At 42.2% G+C, this 21678-nt stretch overlaps 1 protein-coding gene across 3 annotated transcripts in view; it reads right to left on the reverse strand.

Moving 5' to 3' along the window:
• The window catches only part of SLF2 (SMC5/6 complex localization factor 2), a 41149-nt gene that overhangs the window by 5144 nt on the left and 14327 nt on the right, over nucleotides 1–21678 (reverse strand). For 2 of the 3 annotated variants that reach the window (XM_028730446.2, XM_028730447.2), the window contains 10 exons: nucleotides 21520–21624; nucleotides 20128–20295; nucleotides 18977–19079; nucleotides 17105–17180; nucleotides 15655–15796; nucleotides 15225–15330; nucleotides 14701–14877; nucleotides 2305–2402; nucleotides 2116–2200; nucleotides 1129–1254 (listed from right to left, as the gene is read on the reverse strand). In XM_028730446.2, coding sequence (XP_028586279.2) covers nucleotides 1129–1254; nucleotides 2116–2200; nucleotides 2305–2402; nucleotides 14701–14877; nucleotides 15225–15330; nucleotides 15655–15796; nucleotides 17105–17180; nucleotides 18977–19079; nucleotides 20128–20295; nucleotides 21520–21624 — 1186 coding nt within the window. The remainder of the gene's footprint in view (nucleotides 1–1128; nucleotides 1255–2115; nucleotides 2201–2304; nucleotides 2403–14700; nucleotides 14878–15224; nucleotides 15331–15654; nucleotides 15797–17104; nucleotides 17181–18976; nucleotides 19080–20127; nucleotides 20296–21519; nucleotides 21625–21678) is intronic. The other variant, XM_028730448.2, reaches the window with a different exon arrangement.

A 21678-nucleotide genomic window follows, 5' to 3' on the forward strand; every position in this document is an offset into this window, starting at 1 on the left:
AGGTGCAAATATGCCCAGACAAGTAAATCAGTTTATTCACCATTTTTTGAGCAAACAAACTGCACAAATATGGGGCATTTACATAGGTATTTGCATCTATAATGCCAGCTTGCAATAAAGAGTCTATGTGTAGTGTGAAAGGCATGTATTCCTGGAATGAGAGCAATTAGTGTTTGCTGAAGCCCTAAGTTGTATAGAACGCATTTACAACAAAACTTAAGCAGAAGAGTCTATTATAACAAAAAGCTGTATCACACATACTGCCAATTCCTCCCCCCAACAACACACAAACTGGCATCCAGTGTACCACCTACATGGTGGTCACATGTGAACCAGCCCTTGGTAGTATTAAGGACAATTTCCAGCATACAGTGGTGTTTAATGTGACTTTGGTGAATAAACAAAATGAGTAGGCAATAATAAGCCTTTTCTTTATTGTGGCTTTAGGGCTTGGTGTAATACAAGAAAGGTTATTAACACAGCCCAGTCTATACCTCTTGATAGGTCACAGCCCAAAAGCAGGCTTACAAGGCAATATTGTATAGTGCAACATAGGGGAGCTCTCGCCCTGGAGTGTTCCACAAGCTGCAGAGGAATCAGCACCTATGTCAATCTAGATATCTGGGCACTCATTTTAGCAGGGGAAGACACTGTTGGGAAGAGTGACTGATACATCTGTTGTTATCTGGAGTTCACTTTTGGCTCTAAGTGTGAATCAGTTTGATCTTGATAGAGACACGTTCTTAGGTAGTCTAAAACATGGACAAACTCTGTCCTAATAATTTCTAAAATGAGATTGGCTAAGATAAGCAGTATGTTCTCTGCTGATCTGCTCAGGAGCTTTGTTGATCTGCTGTGGTCAGAGCAAAGAACTTCGAGCATATTATATTATTCTACCCGAAAGGGTAATCAATAAAAAAGTAGTAACTCCCCTGCACACATACACAAAACTTAGCCCTTTCTCTTTTCTCATCCATTCACTTCATCCCACCTTGCCAATGCTTGCCTTCTGAGATATGAGCATCTCTTATACACAAATAACCAACAACTCAATGCCCATCTGGTTCCCAGCCTGCCTTAAGTTTGACCCTGGGACCCTGCTTTTCCAGGAATGGTGTCTGAGATTACCTCCGGTTCATATTGACGAAGAAAAGACTCTTCTTTAAGGCCATCATGGTGTCCCACTGTCTCAGATATTCTCTTTAACAGATTTGAAGGTTTCATATTCACTAGTTCTTTACACAGAAGTGACATCTATGTAATCCCAGGAAGAAGGGGGGGGGACAGATTAGAGAGGAGCACAGCTTACTAATACTTCCTGGCTTTTGGCACCATTAAGAAGAGAAAGCCTATATCATTTTTAAAGACAAAAGTCTGGAGGATAATTAATGTATGTGATCTCTCCCAAATTTTTATTCATGCTCATGGATCCTGAGAATTATTGGGTTCTAGTTTACTTTGAAGTTACATGAATCAAGACAAACATCTTATTGGGAGTCATTGAGAATGAGAAAGAGAGCAGGAGGGACGGTAACAGCAAGCAGAGTAAAGTTGTACTGATGAGCAGCAGCTCTGGGTGGTCATCCAAACAAGATGAGTGCACATAATTTGAGTTTATTTTATCAAGAAAAGTGACAGCATACATTTTAAAAATAGAATAAATATACCAAGACAGCACTGAAGCAACTCAAAAGCTTGCAGAGGAACAGAAGCAGCATGTTCAAAATAGATTAGAGGGGATTTCCCTTAGAACTGATGGATGCTGAAGTCAGCCTCTAAAAAGCAGGAGGAGCTGGACACAATTTGGAACAAACACCTCTTTTAGTTTGCAACTTAAGGCAGCCCTGGGATTGGTAAGAGCAAAAATACTCTGTCCCTGAATGAGGGAAGCCTAGTTATCTCTATGTAAATAGCAAAAACTAGGTTTCCCTTGTTCACAAAAAGGAATACAAAAGGAAAAAGGGGTTGAAAGAAAGAAGAGTTCTTCTGGGATTTTATGCCCTCCCAAAGAAAGTCATGCAAGGTGCTTATGATCGTCAATGTCGATCATGGATTAGTGGAATAAAGGTAACTCTTAAGAACTCAATATATTAATAAAGCAAGTTTGTACAGTACCTGCTGGTCATGGCTGCTGGGTATTTTCACATGGGTTTTAAGAAGCTTCAAGATTACTACCAAGCTCAGATGCCTTCTTATTTGTCTGAAACGATAACATTTAAGTAAAGATTATTTTCTACAATGTAGTGGTTTCTCTGTGTGTTTTGAAGTGACATGCAAAGTGAACTGTATTGCAGTGAGGCTTACCTTCCTCGTGTCATCCAGTTTGGGACAAACTGAACCAGCCCTAAGAGATCATGATGGTGGCTGGACAGGTAACTTATTGCACGGCATAATTCAGGCATCTTACAAGCAAGACAACAGAAACAGTAATTAGTAGCAATTATGAGCAACTGCAAAAAATCTAAAAGTTTCAATTGCAATGCACACAAGAGTCAATGGCTATCCTTTAATAATGGTATTGGTGAAGGGGCTTGAATAACTCAGAGAAGCTATGAGCTATGCCGTGCAGGGCCACCCAACGTGGACAGGTCATAGGGGAGAGCTTTGACCAAACGTGATCCACCTGGAGCAGGAACTGGCAAGCCACTCCAGTATCCCTGCCAAGAAAACTCCATGGACAAAGACAACAGGCATATAAAAGTTATGACGCTGGAAGATGAGCCCCTCAGGTCAGAAGGCATCCAACATGCTACTGAGGAAGAGTGGAGAACAAGTACAAGTAGATTCAGAGCTGATGAAGCGCCTGGGGCAAAGCTGAAAGGTCGCTCAGCTGCAGATATGCCTGGAAGCGAAAGAAAAGTCCAATGCTATAAAGAAAAATATTGCATAGGAACTTGGAATGTAAGAACCATGAACCTTGGTAACTTGGATGTGGTCAAAAATGAGATGGCAAAAATAAATATTTACATCCTGGGTCCATTTAGTGAACTAAAATGGATGGGAATGGGCGAATTCAGTTCGGATGACCATCATATCTACTACTGTGGGCAAGAATCCCGTAAAAGAAATGGAGTGGCCCTCATAGTCAACAAAAGAGTGGCGAAAGCTGTACTGGGATGCAATCTCAAAAATGATAGAATGATCTTGATACGAATCCAAGGCAGACCTTTTAACATCACAGTAATCCAAGTTTATGCACCAACTACTGGTGCTGAAGAAACTGAAATTGACCAGTTCTATGAAGACTTATAACACCTTCTAGAAATGACACTAAAGAAGGATGTTCTTCTCATTATAGGGGATTGGAATGTTAAAGTAGGGAATCAAGAGAGAAAAGGAACAACTGGCAAGTTTGGCCTTGGAGTTCAAAACGAAGCAGGGCAAAGGCTAATAAGAGTTCTGCCAAGAGAATAAGCTGGTCATCACAAACACTCTTTTCCTTTTTTTTTTTTTTTATAAAATATATTTATTAAGGTTTTTCATATAAAGCATACTTTAAAAAAAGCACAAATCATCCTTATCCTTTTAACATCTTTCCACTGTTACATTGGACTCCCCCACACCTCCCGCATACACTTACATCGTTATAAAATTAATTTCAAACAAATTATCATTTTGCTCATAGTCTTAATTTTGATTAGCATATAATTCACCCTTAAATCTAATTTAGTGATAGACAGTTATTTTCTATCCTGGCATCCCACTCAACACTCAACCAGATTACAATGTTTTTGTAAATAAATCTTGAATTTTTTCCAGTCTTCTTCCATCCTTTCTTCTCCCTGGTCTCGGATTCTGCCGGTCATCTCAGCTAGCTGCATATAGTCCATCAGCTGCATCTGCCATTCTTCCAAAGTGGGTAGCTTCTGAGTTTTCCAGTTCTTCGCGATCAATATTCTTGCTGCTGTTGTTGCATACATAAAAAATGTTCTGTCCTTTTTTGACACACTCTGGCCGACGATACCCAAGAGGAAGGCCTCTGGTTTCTTAGTAAAGGTGTATTTAAACACCTTTTTTAACTCATTATATATCGTCTCCCAAAAGGCCCTCACTCTAGGGCAGGTCCACCAGAGGTGAAAGAATGTTCCTTCATTTTCCTTACATTTCCAACATTTGTTATCAGACGAATGGTATATTTTAGCTAATTTAACTGGGGTCATGTACCATCTATACATCATTTTCATTACATTTTCCTTCAAAGCATTGCATGCAGTGAAGTTCAGCCCAGAGGTCCACAACCTTTCCCAATCTTCAAACATAATATTATGCCCAATGTCCTGTGCCCATTTTATCATTGCTGATTTTACCATTTCGTCTTGGGTGTTCCATTTCAGCAGCAAATTATACATTTTTGAAAGTACTTTGGTCTTAGGTTCTAACAGTTCAGTTTCTAACTTTGACTTTTCCACTTGGAATCCTAACTTTTTATCATTTTTAAACACTTCTTTAATCTGAGCATAGTGTAGCCAGTCTCACACTTTGTCTCTCATCTTTTCTAAACTCTGCAATTTCCAATTGTCACCATCCTTTTCTATTATCTCCCAATATTTTGGCCAATTGGCCTCCATATTGGCTCTTTTTCGGGCCTTAGCCTCCAGGGGTGACAGCCACCTCGGAGTTTTATTCTCCAGTAAGTCTTTATATCTTGTCCAGACATTAAAAACTGATTTTCTGACAATATGATTCTTAAAGGCCTTGTTTATCTTAGCTTTGTCATACCATAAATATGCATGCCATCCAAATGCATTATTAAAACCTTCCAAATCCAAGACATCCGTATCTTCAAGAAGTAACCAATCTTTTAGCCAGCAGAAAGCTGCAGCTTCATAATACAACTTTAAGTCTGGCAGGGCAAAGCCCCCTCTTTCTTTCGCATCTGTTAATATCTTAAATTTAATTCTGGGCTTTTTGCCCTGCCAGACAAATTTAGAAATATCTTTCTGCCACCTCCGAAAACACTCTGTCTTATCTACAATCTGTAGTGTCTGGAACAAAAATAACATTTTTGGCAGTACATTCATCTTGATGGCAGCTATTCGGCCTAACAAAGAAAGTTTTAATCTTGACCAACTATCCAAGTCTCTCTTAATTTCTGACCAACATTTTTCATAATTATCTTTAAATAAACTCAGATTTTTTGCTGTTATGTTTACCCCTAGGTATTTAACTTTTTTGACCACATTTAGTTCTGTCTCTTTCTGAAACCATTCCAGTTCAGTGTCTGTCAAATTTTTCCCCAAAACCTTGGTTTTTTGCTTATTTAACTTAAAACCCGCCACTCGACCAAAGTTTTGAATCAATTGTAATACTCTTTTCGTACTAGATTCCGGCTCCTGTAATGTCAAAACTAGGTCATCTGCAAAAGCTTTAAGTTTATATTGTTTCGCTCCGACCTGGATCCCTTCCACCAACCGGTCCCCCCTAATCATGTTCAGGAGCACTTCCAGGACCGAAATAAACAGTAGTGGGGAAATCGGGCAGCCTTGTCGTGTACCTTTTTCAATTTTAAACTCTTCTGTAACCACATTGTTGACTATCAGTTTGGCCTTTTGTTCTGAATATATTGCTTCAATCCCATTCTCAAACCCCCGTCCCACTCCCATTTCTTTTAGGTTCCCCTTCATAAATTTCCAGGATATGTTGTCAAAGGCTTTCTCCGCGTCTATAAAGATTAAAACTGCTTTAGTGTTTATGTTTGTTTGCAAAAGTTCCAATATGTCTATAATATTCCTTGTGTTAGCAAACATGTGTCTACCCGGGAGAATGCCTGCCTGGTCTTTGTGTATTATCTCACTTAGAACTTTCTTAAATCTTCGTGCCAAAACATCTGCAAATATTTTGTAATCCACATTTAAAAGGGAGATGGGACGGTAGTTCTTAAGTTGTGTCTTTTCAGTTTCCGACTTTGGTATCAATGTGATAAATGCTTCTTTCCACGATTCTGGCGCCTTCTTCCCCTCCATTATTTCGTTGCTGACCTCCAACAATGGCTGTATCAAATAGTCTTTCAATGTCTTATAATAGTTAGAGGTCAGTCCATCTGGCCCTGGCGATTTGCCCTGTTTCAAACTCTGGATGGCCTGCTCAATCTCTTGTCGTGTTATTTTGCCATTCAAAATTGTTCTGTTTTCTTCTGACAGCTTTGCTAATCCATTTTTCTCCAAGAATTGTTTAATCTCTATTTCATCTTGTGGCCCTTGAGTGTATAACTTTTTGAAATATCTCTGGAAGCACTTTCTAATCTCTCCCGGGTTCTGAATGTTCTTTCCTTCAATCTCTAAGTTTGTTACCGTATTTAGTCTTTGTCTCCTTTTCAACTGCCAAGCTAGCAGTTTTCCGCATTTGTTAGCCGATTCAAAAGTTTTTTGTTTCATTGTTTTAATCTTCCATTCTATTTCCTGATTTATCAATTTAGAATATTGTGCTTGATGAAGTTTAATTTCTCGCAGAATCGGTTGGGACTTCGGATTAGATCTTAACTTCTTCTCCAACTCTTTAATTCTTTCCAAAATTTTATCCTTCTTTTCATTTTGTGATCTTTTCTTTAAAGAGTTCTGTTGTATCAAGAACCCTCTCATCACAGCCTTACTTGCGTCCCAGATAGTTCTTTTTTCCACCGTGGTACTCAGGTTGATCTCAAAATAGTCCTTTAAAGTTTTTTGGGCCTTCTTTACAATCTTTTGATCTCTAAACAGGCCATCATTCATCTTCCATCTAAAGGAGCCGGTTGGGATCAGTGTCATGTCCATTCTCAATGCGTTATGGTCGGAGCATGTCTTGGGGCAGATTTCCACCTTTCTAACCTTAGGTGCCAGACTTCTAGTTATCCATATTTGGTCGATTCGTGTCCAGGTCAGTTGGGCTTCAGAAAAGAATGTTCCTTCTCTTCCCAAGGGGTTTCTCACTCTCCAAATATCAATCCAGTCCATATTGTCGGTCATTTCAAAAAAAGTCTTAGGTAGTCTTCCCTCTTTAGTGATGTTTTGATTCTGTGACTTATCCATATTCGTTGATACGACCCCATTCATGTCCCCCATCATGATGATGTTGTTGTAGTCCAGATAATCCAGCATGGTCTCATGCAACTTCTTGTAGAAATCCGATTTTCCTTCATTTGGAGCATAAATTCCTAATATCAAAATTTTTTCTCCTTGATATTGTATTTCTATTGCCAAAATTCTTCCATTTTCGTCTTTGAAAAGAAATTTTGGTGAAAGGCTCTCTTTTGCATAAATCACTACACCTCTCTTTTTAACTGTGTCCGAAGATATAAATTCTTGACCAAGCCTTTTGTTTATTAACACCTTTCTGTGGAGCCTAGTCACGTGTGTTTCTTGTAAACATATAATGTCCAATTGTTCCTTTTTTAATATGTGAAAAATTTTCGTCCTTTTTTCCGGGCTGTTACAGCCATTTATATTCCAACTCAAAAGCTGCAGAGACATCCTGGATAAATCTGGTTATTCTTTCTGGGGTGGTACCTTGTTCTCTGGTCCTTGAGGATCCGAGGGGGCAGGCTTCCCTGGAGGTTCGGGCGCTGGCAATCCAAGTCCTTTGTGGAGGTCTTCTCCGTGGGCTCCCAGGAACTTGTCTCTATCCTCCACTGTTTTAATTTTGATCTTTCTCCCTCTGTAAGTAAAAGATAATCCTTGAGGAAACTCCCACCTGAAGATAATTGCGTTGCTTCTTAGCAGTCTTGCCAATTCCGTGTAGTCAGATCTGAGGTCCAACAACTGTTTAGGGATGTCCTTGTAAATTTCAATTCTCTTGCCCAAAATGTCCAGTGACTTTTCGTAGTGCAGGCCCAAAATCTTATCCCTTTCCTCCTTTGATCTCAATGTTATCAGGCAATCTCTGGGCTTCTCTATCCTTCTAACTCTTCCAAGCCTAAAAGCAGATATTATTTTAAAGTCTTTTTCCTCTAGCTTCCAAAACTTGGCAAATTCCTTAGTCAAAAATTCAATAAAATTATCTTCTTCCACTTCTGGTACTGACCGTATCCTCAAGTTGGTCTCCCTGTTTCGCAGTTCTGTCATCGAAAAATAAATCTGATGTTCTCCAACTTGTTTACTGAGTGGTCTTACTTCTTTCTCAAATTCTCCCAATCTCTGACTGGTGTCTTCAGCCAATTTCCGATTTTCACCTACAGCCTCTTTTAATTCTCCAATAGACTGGGCATTCTGTGCAACCTGCCCAGTCAATTTATTCAAACTTTCTGTGTTCTGTTCAATTTTAGCCGTTTGCAAATCAGCCTTTTTGTCCAAAGCCTCCAGTTTCTCAAAAATTCTTTCCAAGACAGAGTTACTTATCCCTGAAGCCATATCTTCCAGGTGCAATTCCTCCGTCTCTCCCTCCCCTGTCTGTGTCAGGGAGGCCGCCTCTATGTCAGGAGGCAAAGTAGAAGGCAAAGCAGGCACAGATGATCTGCGCTGTGAGGCTGCAGATAAAGTTAAAGTTGTTTGCTTAGTTCTTCCTCTTTTCCTTGCGCCACTCATTCCAAAGTTATCTGTAGTCCAAGGTCAGACCAAGTGTTCCCATGAGAAAAAAGAGGCCCAGATACAATAGTCAAACAGAAGGCCGGGAAAAAGAAAGTAAAACAAAGTCACTGCTGTGAGTCCAAAATCCTCTAGGGGGAGCTTAATACGTCTTCAGGAAAAAGATCAAATCCAATTCAAATTTATAAGTTTAATTCCACATCCATCAGCCTCCACAGAATATTATTTTTTAGCAGAGTATACTTAAAGCAAAACAATGATTCTAACAGTGCCTAGACTGCAACAGTTTCAAAGTATCAAGTTCCTGCTCAGAATGTTTCCAAGTCTGAATTCAATGTATCCAAAATTGCAAACTGGTGCTCAGTCAGGCAGCTCCAGCACCTGGGGTTCTTATTTAATTTGTAATCCACTGGTGCAACAGAAGAATATCAGTGCACCCCAATACCGTATTTTTCGCACCATAGGACGCACTTTTTCCCTCCTAAAAAGCAAGGGAAAATGTGTGTGTGTCCTATGGAGCGAATGCAGGGGGGAGGCAGGCGGGAAAAGCCCTCAAGAGCCGCACACAAGCTTCGTGCGCTCTTGCAGGCTTTTCTCCAGGAGGGAGAAGGGACTGACTGGCTGTAGCAGTCCCTTCTCCCTCCTGGGGGAAAAGCCCCCAAGAGCGGCGCCCTCTTTAAAGGCTGTGCGGCTCCTGCAGGCTTTTCTACGAGGTGGGGGAATCCGCCCACCTCCCAGAAAACCCAGGAGAAGCCGCACCGCCCCTTTAAAGAGCGTTCGGCTTCTGCGGGAGGTGGGGGAAGCTGCAGCAGATTCCCTCCTCCCGGGTTCCCTTTGAGGCGGCAATGTGGGAGGGGAGCAGCTTACACTCGTGTAAGCAGCTCCTCTCCCACTTTCCTCCTTCAAAGCAACTACGGAGGAGGGAAGGAAGAGGACCATGGATCCTCCGCTGCTGGAGGCTTCAGTAGATTCCCCCCTCCGTGATTGCTTTGAAGCAGGAAAGTGGGAGGGGGGCAGCTTGCACTCGTGTAAGCAGCTCCTCTCCCACTTTCCTCCTTCAAAGCAACTACGGAGGAGGGAAGGAAGAGGACCATAGATCCTCCGCTGCTGGAAGCTTCAGCAGATTCCCCCCCTCCGTGATTGCTTTGAAGCAGGAAAGTGGGAGGGGGGCAGCTTACACTCGTGTAAGCAGCTCCTCTCCCACTTTCCTCCTTCAAAGCAACTATGGAGGAGGGAAGGAAGAGGACCATGGATCCTCCGCTGCTGGAAGCTTCAGCAGATTCCCCCCTCCGTGATTGCTTTGAAGCAGGAAAGTGGGAGGGGGGCAGCTTACACTCGTGTAAGCAGCTCCTCTCCCACTTTCCTCCTTCAAAGCAACTATGGAGGAGGGAAGGAAGAGGACCATGGATCCTCCGCTGCTGGAAGCTTCAGCAGATTCCCCCCTCCGTGATTGCTTTGAAGCAGGAAAGTGGGAGGGGGGCAGCTTACACTCGTGTAAGCAGCCCCTCTCCCACTTTCCTGCTTCAAAGCAACTACGGAGGAGGGAAGGAAGGGGACCATGGATCCTCCGCTGCTGGAGGCTTCAGCGGATTTTTCCCCCCCCCAGCTTAAGTGGGGTGGGGGAAGTGTGGCAGGTAGGGGGGTACCTACCTAGACAGTGAAGCCACATGTCTCTCCAATGAAAATTGGGAGTGGGCATTGTGTGAAGTGGCTGTGGATCTCCTGCCGCAGAACTGTAGGACTGTATAGAGTTGGGAGGGCCACCCGAGGGTCATCTAGCCCAGCCCCCTCACAATGTAGGAATCACAGCTAAAGAACGCCAGGCAGATGGTCCCCCAACAGCTGCTTAAAAGCCTCCAGTGGTGGAGACCCCAAACACCTTCCGAGGTCATAGAATTGCAGGGTTGGAAGGGAACCCCAGGAGTCATCTAGTCCAGCCCCGGTGGACAGCATGCGCAATCCATCCCGTTGCGCAAGACTAAAGATGCTGCGCAAGGCTAAAGAAGAAGCCAAGGCAGCGAGCGGGATGGATCACGCTTGCTGCCTTGTCTTCTTCTTTAGCTGCACTAGAGAGGTTTAGCTCCTGGCTGGAGAGGTTGTGCGGCTATGGACCCCGCGCGCTGTCTTGGCTTCTTTGCTCTTTGAGGCTGGGGGGGGGGGGACCCGGGCTTCCCCCGCAGCCCCGAGAAGGTCTGGGAGAAGTGGACAGGCTGCGTGCAGCCTGTCCGTTGCTCTTTGGGGCTGGGGGGGAATAATATTTTTTTCCTTGATTTCCCCCTCTAAAAACTAGGTGCGTCCTGTGGTCCGGTGCGTCCAATAGAGCGAAAAATACGGTATGTCCAGGAAAAACAGTAACTTAGAGTCTTTCACCCAAAAGTCTACTTTAATTGGGTGCCAGCAGTTAGTTAAAACATCACTTTTTGTCTCCACTCCTCCTGCTCTTTGCTTGAAGTTCAGTAAAGCGGGAGGCGGACTTCCTGCTTATCCTCACTCCGTTTTCAGCCAAATTTAAACTTTTTTTCAAAGTTTTAAAAGTTTCAGAAAGTTCTCACAAAGTTTCAGAAAGCTCTCAAAAGTTTCAGAAAAGTTCTCAAAGTCCAAATTACTCACGGGTTGTAGTTTCCAAAGTTCAAAAAGTTGCAGGAAGAAAGGACAGCGCTGACCGGCAACAGCAATGCGGCTTCACTTCGCTGTTTGCGCAACGACCCACAGCGCCGCTACCCCCTCCGCGATCCGGAGCCCCTTACGGGGTCCCTTCAACGTTTTGGGGGCTGCTTCTGGCGCCCGCCGGGTCCCGGGACCACAGGCTTCTGCCACCTGTGGTTTTTCTGAATGGGTCTCCGCTTCGCCGTAGCGGACGACCCCTTTACAGCGGAGCTCCCTTCTCCTTATTCGGAAAAGGCAGCCATTACCGGTCGCGCCACCTCCGGAAGTCCCACAAACACTCTTTTCCAACAACACAAGAGATGACTCTACACATGGACATCACCAGATGGGCAGCATCAAAATCAGATTGATTATATTCTCTGCAGCCAAAGATGGAGAAGCTCTATACAGTCAGCAAAAACAAGACCTGGAGCTGACTGTGGCTCAGATCATCAGCTTCTTATGGCAAAATTCAAGCTTTCAAACTGAAGAAAGTAGGAAAAACCACTGGGCCGATAAGATATAATCTAAATCAAATCCCTTATGAATACACAGTGGAAGTGAGGAACAGGTTTAAGGATTTAGATTTGGTGGACAGAGTGCCTGAAGAACTATGGATGGAGGTTCGTAACATTATACAGGAGGCAGCAACAAAAACCATCCCAATGAAAAGGAAATGCAAGAAAGCAAAGTGGCTGTCCAACGAGGCCTTACAAATAGCGGGGGAGAGAAGGCAAGCAAAATGCGAGGGAGATAGTGAAAGATACAGGAAATTGAATGCAGATTTCCAAAAAATAGCAAAGAGAGACAAAAAGGCCTTCTTAAACAAGCAATGCAAAGAAATAGAGGAAAACACTAGAATGGGAAAAACCAGAGATCTGTTCAAGAAAATTGGAGATATGAAAGGAACATTTCATACAAAGATTACCATAATAAATGACAAAAGTGGTAAGGACCTAACAGAAGCAGAAGACATCAAGAAGAGGTGGCAAGAATACACAGAGGAATTATACCAGAAAGATATGGATGTGTCGTACACCCCAGGTAGTGTGGTTGCTGACCTTGAGCCAGACATCCTGGAGAGTGAAGTCAAATGGGCCTTAGAAAGCACTGCTAATAACAAGGCCAGTGGAAATGATGATATTCCAGCTGAATTATTTAAAATTTTAAAAGATGATGCTGCTATACTCAATATGCCAGTGAGTTTGGAAAACTCAGCAGTGGCCAGAGGATTGGAGAAGATCAGTTTACATCCCAATCCCAAAGAAGGGCAGTGTCAAAGAATGCTCCAACTACTGCACAACTGCACTCATTTCACATGCTAGCAAGGTTATGCTTAAAATTCTACAAGGCAGGCTTAAGCAGTATGTGGACCGAGAACTCCCAGAAGTGCAAGCTGGATTTCGAAGGGGCAGAGGAACCAGAGACCAAATTGCAAACATGCACTGGATTATGGAGAAAGCTAGAGAGTTCCAGAAAGACGTCTACTTTTGCTTCATTGACTATGCAAAAGCCTTTGACTGTGTCGACCACAGAAAACTATGGCAAGTTCTTAAAGAAATGGGAGTGCCTGATCACCTCATCTGTCTCCTGAGAAATCTCTATGTGGGACAAGAAGCTACAGTTAGAACTGGATATGGAACAACTGATTGGTTCAAAATTGGGAAAGGAGTACGACAAGGCTGTATATTGTCTCCCTGCTTATTTAAATTATATGCAGAATTCATCATGCGAAAGGCTGGGCTGGATGAATCCCAAACCGGAATTAAGATTGCCGGAAGAAATATCAACAACCTCAAATATGCAGATGACACAACCTTGATGGCAGAAAGTGAGGAGGAATTAAAGAACCTTTTAATGAGGGTGAAAGAGGAGAGCGCAAAATATGGTCTGAAGCTCAACATCAAAAAAACGAAGATCATGGCCACTGGGCCCATCACCTCCTGGCAAATAGAAGGAGAAGAAATGGAGGCAGTGAGAGATTTTACTTTCTTGGGCTCCATGATCACTGCAGATGGTGACAGCAGTCACGAAATTAAAAGACGCCTGCTTCTTGGGAGAAAAGCAATGACAAACCTAGAGAGCATCTTAAAAAGCAGATATATCACCTTGCCAACAAAGGTCCGTATAGTTAAAGCTATTGTTTTCCCAGTAGTGATGTATGGAAGTGAGAGCTGGACCATAAAGAAGGCTGATTGCTGAAGAATTGATGCTTTTGAATTATGGTGCTGGAGGAGACTCTTGAGAGTCCCATGGACTACAAGAAGATCAAACCTCTCCATTCTTAAGGAAATCAGGCCTGAGTGCTCACTGGAAAGACAGATCGTGAAGCTGAGGCTCCAATACTTTGGCCACCTCATAAGAGAAGAGAAGACTCCCTGGAAAAGACCCTGATGTTGGGAAAGATGGAGGGCACAAGGAGAAGGGGATGACAGAGGACGAGATGGTTGGACAGTGCTCTCGGAGTGCCTGGCATGCTCTGGTCCATGGGGTCACGAAGAGTCGGACACGACTAAACCAGTGTTTCCCAAATGTTTTTGGGCAACGGCACACCTGTTTACTGAAAAAAAATCTCGCGGCACACCACCATTAAAGCCCCGCCCCGTGACGTCAGCGCGCAGCGTCACGCCAGGAGGGACGCACAAAAGTGAAAGTTTTTTCCCTCCCCCTTGCTGGGGAACCTCCAAGCTTTGGGGGTGGGAGGAGGCAGCAGAGCGAGGGACTGAGGGACGGCGGCAACTGAGGCGGCGGCGGCTGAGGCAGAGCTGGGAAGGGGGTTTCCAGGGGACACGGCAGCTCCTCGAAAGGCTTCTCTCAGCTGCGCTCAATCCGCCTCGGAGAGGATTTCCCCTCCGGTCCCATGCGTTCGTTTGGGGCATCGCTCCGGCTGCTCCCTCTCCCGCCGCGCAGGAGCGATGCCTCTCTCTGGCTTTCCCTCCGCGCAGGCTGAGGGAGGGAGGGAGGGGCGCGTGTGACCCGTCTCTGCTGGGAGACCAAACCCAGCGAGGCAGAGTCGCGCGGAGGCGCCCAGGCAGCGCTTCCGGCTGCGAGGAGGAGCGCCAGGCAACAGCAGGAGGCGCGGCCTCTCCTCGCCGCCGCCGCCCCGCCTCTCGCCGCCCGACTCGCCCGCCTCCCTCCAGGCATCTCGCGGCACACGAGGCAACGTCTCACGGCACACTCGTGTGCCGCGGAACACCGGTTGGGAAACACTGGACTAAACGACAACAACATGTTATGGGATACAATAATGCGCTCTTGTAATATCTATGCTTACTTTTGAGATAAAAATTGGTTACCATGTTATCTTCACTGCCGCTGTAGCTGCAGTTTAACACATCTACTACTTCTTAGACAAAAAAGAATATTTCCAATCAGTGTCTCCAATACAAGTAGTATTTATCAGCAAATGATTGGAATTTTAAAGTATTATATTTCTTTTGGAGCTCAACCAAAGCAGCAGTTCCCTCAAGGCATGGCTAAACACACAAATTCTGGAGGTTTTGGCAAAATTAAGCTCAATTTTACACAGATTACACTAAACACTTATTGATGCAGTTACCTTGGTATCCCACTCTCTGATATTTTCCAGTAGTTTTATAACAAGGCACTCCAAGTCCACTAGGGGAAATTGTTTCAGCTCTTTTGCCAAACTCAGTTTAAGCAGCAGCAACAGCAACATAAATATTTCTTTGTCCGTGTAACCTTCTGGGTACATGCTTATACAGAGCCGCAGAAACTTAAGGGGAGAAATGAGATGATAATAAAACTTCTTCTTTAAGCAATATTGAATCTAATCTCAGTTGCGTATTACAAGTGCAGACAGTGTTTATTCCTTTGATGTGAAACTTACTAGGTTTGTCTGTCCTTGATCCTATCAGGGGTCAATTTCTGCTAACTACCAATAAGAAACATACTGCTCATTGAAAGAACGTTCTTTTTTAAAAGCTTTAACAGTCAAGATCAACCAGCTACTAAGTTTAGCTGTCCAAGTGAATCATGACTATCACCAGCAATCACCACATATGCTTCTCTTATACAAGAGAACTTTCAAAAACAGGAAAAGGAGTGGGGAGTCTCTCTCACCTTGGACATATTGCAAAGGTTGGTGTCTATTAGATGAAAGATAGGAACCGAGTTTCCAAAGATGTCTCCGCTTGGTTTTTTCTGTATAGTCTCATGCATTTCAGATCTAGCAAAAAAGGATTTCCCCCATTAAATTTATTACACTTTGGCAAAACAAACTACTATAAAAAGCTCTGCCTTGGCACATTTGTAGGACGTTATAGAACATAAAACTTAGAATGTTGTTTAATTTGAGTCTACATCTTGAGGTCTCAGGACTGAGGAAAATATGTATCAGGAGACAAAAAAAGATAATAAAAGCACAGCATGAAATACCTACTTAAATGCAAACCACAGAAACATACTAATCGGAACCCTACAGAAGTGGCAAATATTTCTATGGTACCCTAATGAATCCATTGAAAAAACTGATATGATGCTAAACACTTACATTATATCCTCCTCAGAAAAGTTAGGTTGAAAATCTTGCAGAGGAAACAGTGCACTGAAAGGAACACCCATATTCAGTAGTACAGTTGCTATATCAAATATTGACGGAATCCACGGCCTTGGCTGGTCATTGCTAGCTGAAGCTGCAGAGAGATAACACTTGGCTATTTATTCCCAAACCAGAGGAACTGAAAGCACAGTGAGCATACCAGTGCTAATGTATGGGGTTCCCTCAGACATGAGCTCTGCTTTAAGTAGTTTATGAAGATAGCGGAGGAGACTCAATAGCATTAAGTAAACAGCAGAATGCAACTTGAGCATGGTATGTTCTTTGGGACACTGTAGTTGTGTTTTCTAAGGCAAAGGGTACTATTTTAATATTTTCCCACCACTCTTGTACATCTGTGCTACAAAAGCACAATTCTCTTCAAAGCAGCAAATAAGCTGTCAGTGTGATTAACCTGGGAAAGATGGCAGAAAATATATAAGCATACCAACACAGAAAAGATACAGAAATATTTATATAGTCTGTACCGGTCATGGTCTCATAATATACCATATTTTTCCGTGTATAAGACTAGATTTTTAAACCAAAAAATTAGGTTTAAAATTGGGGCTCGTCTTATACACAGGTAGTGCTAAGGGGTGTTTTCCTAATTTGGAGTCCCCCAAAATAGGGGGCATCTTATACATAGGGGCGTCTTATACACGGAAAAATAGGGTAGTTTGTTTTTTTTATCTCAACTTATCAAGACAAACAACGCGATTTCCTTGTAAATGCACATCCTCATCCCCACATGAATATAGCTCTACTGCTACTTCAGTGGTAAATATTTTGTACCAGAAGAAGGGTGTGTGAACAAGGCTTAGGGTGAGATCCTACAACTGACATTTGGTGGCTGAAGAGGCCTTATGTGGCAGTTTAGATGCTGCTTAATTGGTGAAGAGGAAGGCTCCCCAGAATGCCCATAGAAAATACAGCCTGAAACAGGGTATTCCAAGGACAGCTGAGGATTTGCAGAATCCTAAGACCCCTCATTCCCAATACTCTCCCAAAAGCTATCCAAGCCCTAGAGCTGGCAAGTTAATTCTTTCCCATCTACCACAACTGGAAGAAAAATGGCAGAAGAAAAATTAAGAAAAGCAGGCCTTCCCACCATTCCCTGATTACAGTGAGCCAGAAGGGCTTAGGAAGTGGCTGAATCTTCATCACCAGATTGCTGTGCCTAACAAGGAACCTTGTGAGCCACATTAAACTAAAAATAATTCTATTAGATGGTAAAACAACCAAATTACGTTTGAATGAATTATGTGAAAAGTGAGAAGACTGTTGCAGGACTTTGTGTCAATGTGTAAAAACTACAAGTTCTTCCCAATGAGTAAAAATTACAAGTTCTTCCCAATGTGTAAAAACTACAAATTCTTCCTGAACTTTAGTTTCAAATACTCACCAGTTTTAATTGTTAATGACATTAAGATATCCAAAATCTTTCTTGACAATGAACTGTCTGGATGAATTGACATCATCTGTTTAATTGAAACAAAACTGAAGGTCATCTAAGACAATTAGAACTTTTGCATATTCAGTATTCTTGCACTGTGATGAAGAATTACTGAAATACAGTACAAATACGATCTGATGTGCCAGAAATGTGAATCAGTCTTACTAGCTAAGAATAGTGTTGATCAATGCAAGTAAGAATAACCATTGCTGCTCTAGTTTTGGTCTTTTAAATATTCTTCCAATTTGCTATACAAGGGGGAAAGCGCTCTTAAATCCTTGACTTCCAAACTGAAAGATATCCTGGGTATTTCCTGGGGACAAGTATTCAGGCCCATAAAGTTTATACATAATGAACTTAAGAAGTTAAGTGTAAGCTTGAGAAAAGGAAAAGAGAGTGGGAGAGAATAATAGGCTAACTTCTTTAAAAGGAATGGATGGCAGAAAATATCTGCTCACAGAGTAAAGCTAAATGGAATCATTTGACAATTTTCAGATATACATTAGCTAAAGGTGCATTTGATAGCATATTACAAATTCAAACACTTCTAAGAGGAACTTATATACAATACAAGAACTGAAAGGTAATGGTGCTCTAGTGTCTGTCACTGGCTAGGAGATCATTGGGAGGTTGCATCTCCTCTTGCACAGGAAGGGTATGATAGCAATGGGAAGACCAGCCTGGCCACAGAATGAGCAGCTGACGGGAGCTTGCTTTACTTTCCCAGCCAAATAGAACTCTGTTCCAGCCACCCGTTTCTCTGGGATTACAAAAGGAAAGGAAAGGATGCTCTGGATTCTGCTACAAATTGGCTTATAATCAAAATGTGGGGCGTAAATCTTTAAACAAAACTGAAATTCTGACAGATCTGCAAGTGTTAAGAGAGCCATCCTAAAAAGACTCCAGCCAAACAGAATATTCTCCATCTTTACCTTCCTATTTAGCTCAAGTACCTCCAATCTATCTACTGTGAAGGCTCAGGAAGTTCAAATCGCAAAACTTTCTTTTGCAAAAAGAGTTAAGGTTTGGCTTTTTTAGGGATGTCTGAAGTCAGTCATATACTGTAATAGTGTATTTCATCCCATGTCTTCCCTTGTATAAACTATTTTGGTATGTCAGTAAAGATACAATAGGCTTTCAAATCTGATCCCCTTTCCTGAGGAGAATACAGCTTTGGTGTACAGAGTCAAACCTCAGCTCCCGAACGCCTCCATTTCGGCTCCCGAACGCCAAAAACCCGGAAATGTTCCAGTTTTTGAACGTTTCTCGGAAGCTGAACATCTGACGCAGCTTCTGCTTGAGTGCAGGAAGCTCCTCCAACCAATCGGAAGCCGCGCCTCGGTTGTCAAACATTTCTGAAGCCGAACGGGCTTCCGGAACAGATTAGGTTCAACAACTGAGGTTTAACTGTACTTATGGCATCCTTCCTATGACTCGTGAAACAGTGCCAGTATGGAGAGAAATAATAGCCTGGAGGTTGCTGGCAGTGCAGAGAGATGAGGTAAGCAAGTGATCAATATGAAATGCAAGGCATTTCACATTTCTGACATTAAGTGGCTAGTTTAAAAGTGTGCTCACACTTCCTAAATTAGATAGGAGTTAATGCAGAATGAATTGTAACTGAAGAACTATTTTATATGCCAGATCTTTAATTCTCAGAATTTACCAACAGCTCATGCTCCAGGAACCAGGGAGTGTGTGCATGCAGAACATGAGCAATCTAGAAAGCTAAACTGTAAGGTATAAACTAACTGAAGTTCAGTCTAATAAGGCTTCCGGATTCATGATATCCAATGCAACATTAAATAAGATGCATCTTACCCGAAACATCCATTTTAAAATGGGAACAGGACATGGAGAACTGTAGTAAGCTGACAGAAGCAAGCCTTCAGAGATTACAAAAAGCTGCTGTGTTATTCCAGATCTGCAGAAAAAACCACCAAGAATCACTTTCATGTTTTTAAAGTTAACCTGTGTATTAAATCTCAGATTTAAAGAACCATACCTGAAACAATAAAAACTATCAGATGTAAGGAAACTAAGGGTGGGATTCACCTAATCAGCCCCTCCAGTGGCAGCCCTGCACAAGGATTTCTACTTGTTCAGTGGTGCTTCTCCCTTCTTCCCCACAAATTGGTTCAGAGGGGTCAGGAGAAACCCACCCCCAACAGCATTTGGTGGAGGAAAGGATTGCTCCATCTGGCAAACTGCAATGCTGAACCACAGAAGGACAGCGTTGAATTCTACCCAATAACAGAGGCTTTAACAGGAGAATTGCAGTCTCATTTGAGAGACTCATAGGAAATTCTTGCACAAGCGTATGATGGCCAACTACTGCTGCCTTTGCTAACAGATTGACATATGATGCAAGTGAAGCTTACACCAAATCAGATGCAAGAATAACTAGGCTTGTTGAAAAGTGGTACACAGTATTTTTCATGACTAAAAGGTAAACTGATCTCTCTCTCTATATATATATATTTGAGAGAATATATATATACATATAAAACATAATGATTTCAAACATTAAAGTACAGGGTTCTTACGAACGCTTAGACCTCCTTCCCTACCTCCATAGGTTCCATTTTAAAAATTAGATTTACTGCATCTTTACTCTTATCTAACTATTATATAACCATATTTACCATTAAAACAATTCCACATTACAGTACAAGTGTCTTTACATCCCTGCCAAAGATTTTAACTGTTTACAGTGGTCTTTTAAGTAAATTACAAACTGATCACTTAAAACAGGCACCACAAGGTTGACTGATACATTTCACTAAACACAACCTCTAATTCCAAAACTTGTCTAATTTGCAGAGATTAATAAGGGTAGCAAGCATACATTAGGGACAGAAGACTCTTTGATTTTGGCAAACTACCAACTAGCATGCATAGCTATCCATACAAATGATATTTTGCTAGTATGATACTTTAAGAAAATGGACATTACTAAAAACCATCCTTACCCGAGAATATATTTTTCAATGGGATTTTGAGGATGAAACCCAGAATTCCTCAAATCAAGGTTAAGATGACTGAAGATTTTCCCAGTATGTACTACATGAAATATATTTTCTCCTGGGTGCTGGTCAGGAATAGCATCACTGATTAATGCAAATCTTTCTAAAAATTCTCTGTAACACAAAATTACATCTGTAATGTATAATCCTTAAAGTCTGTTTATTGAACGATTATCCCACACATTTATCCACTTAGAGCAAGAGCAGCCAACATCATGTCCAAAAGATGCTGTTAGATTCCAACTTCCATCAGAGCCAGCCAGCATAGCCAATGGTCAGACATGATGGGATTTGCAATACATGACCTAAGTCATGGTTAAGTGATTTGCGTGGCGGCGGTGGGGGGGGGGGGACATGGAAAGTCCTGGGCATGATCCCACTCACCTCTCCTCCACTACGCAGGAGAGTGCAAAGTCCATTTTTACTTTAGAATAATCCACAGTTCTAGGTTACTTCTGAACTCATTGAACTGGGATTTATTCTAACCAAAGTTAGATAAAACAAAAAAAAAATTCCTTCCAGTAGCACCTTAAGGGGCTCATTACCAAACTTAAAACCATGGAGAGACCTGGTCTGAACAAAGACATTGGATTCTTATCTCATTATACATGACAAAGCCATTTTTCACCTTCTCACCCCTTGCTTTTTCCTGTAAGACCTATTGCAGTCGTTAAGAGTCGTCAACAGGCTCATCACAGCTATCTGCCAATCACCCATTCCCACCACCCTTCTGAGTAATACCCCTCCCCACCTTCTCACTATATAGAAGGATCTGGCAACTTCTGTTTCAGTGTATCTGAAGAAGTGTGCATGCACACGAAAGCTCATACCAAGAACTAACTTAGTTGGTCTTTAAGGTGCTACTGGAAGGATTTTTTTTTGTTTTGACTATGGCAGACCAACACGGCTACCTATCTGTAACTCAAAGTTAGATAAACCAGGATATGATATGAGATTTGATTTGTTTTAAACAAACCACTATCTCTTCAAGTCTTTATCAAATGCAGAACTATGGTTTGAACTAAAGTGAAAGTTTTCACTCATCATCTCAAACACAAAGGAGGAGGAAGGGAGCACAAGACCCAGAGATTTGCTCTGATGGTTCCTGATAACCACCCTGAAACATGATTTATGACAGTAAATCATCTGAACCAGGCCATGGCCTAACACTACAACTGCCAATCATGTATACAGGATATAAATGATGAATAAAAGTGGACCCTAGAGAGAAATTAACGAAATTTTTTGGAAAGCCAGTAGAAGGGTAGATTACAGTGGTCAATGAGACAAACAGTATTTCATTGAGTATAATCACAAGAAAAGGATTAATTAGAAGACCTGTGTTCTGCAGACAGTTCACCATCATCAGAGTCTTCTTCAGGTTGACAATTTATTGGAACTTCCCATTTGACTTGCTGTAACTGCTTCTCTAGTTCATCTATCCTGTAATGCAGAGAAGGGTGTTTAAAAAGAACCTTGGCCTCTGATTATAACAGC

Source organism: Podarcis muralis, chromosome 6 (genome assembly GCF_964188315.1).
Source record: "Podarcis muralis chromosome 6, rPodMur119.hap1.1, whole genome shotgun sequence".
Taxonomy (NCBI): domain Eukaryota; kingdom Metazoa; phylum Chordata; class Lepidosauria; order Squamata; family Lacertidae; genus Podarcis; species Podarcis muralis.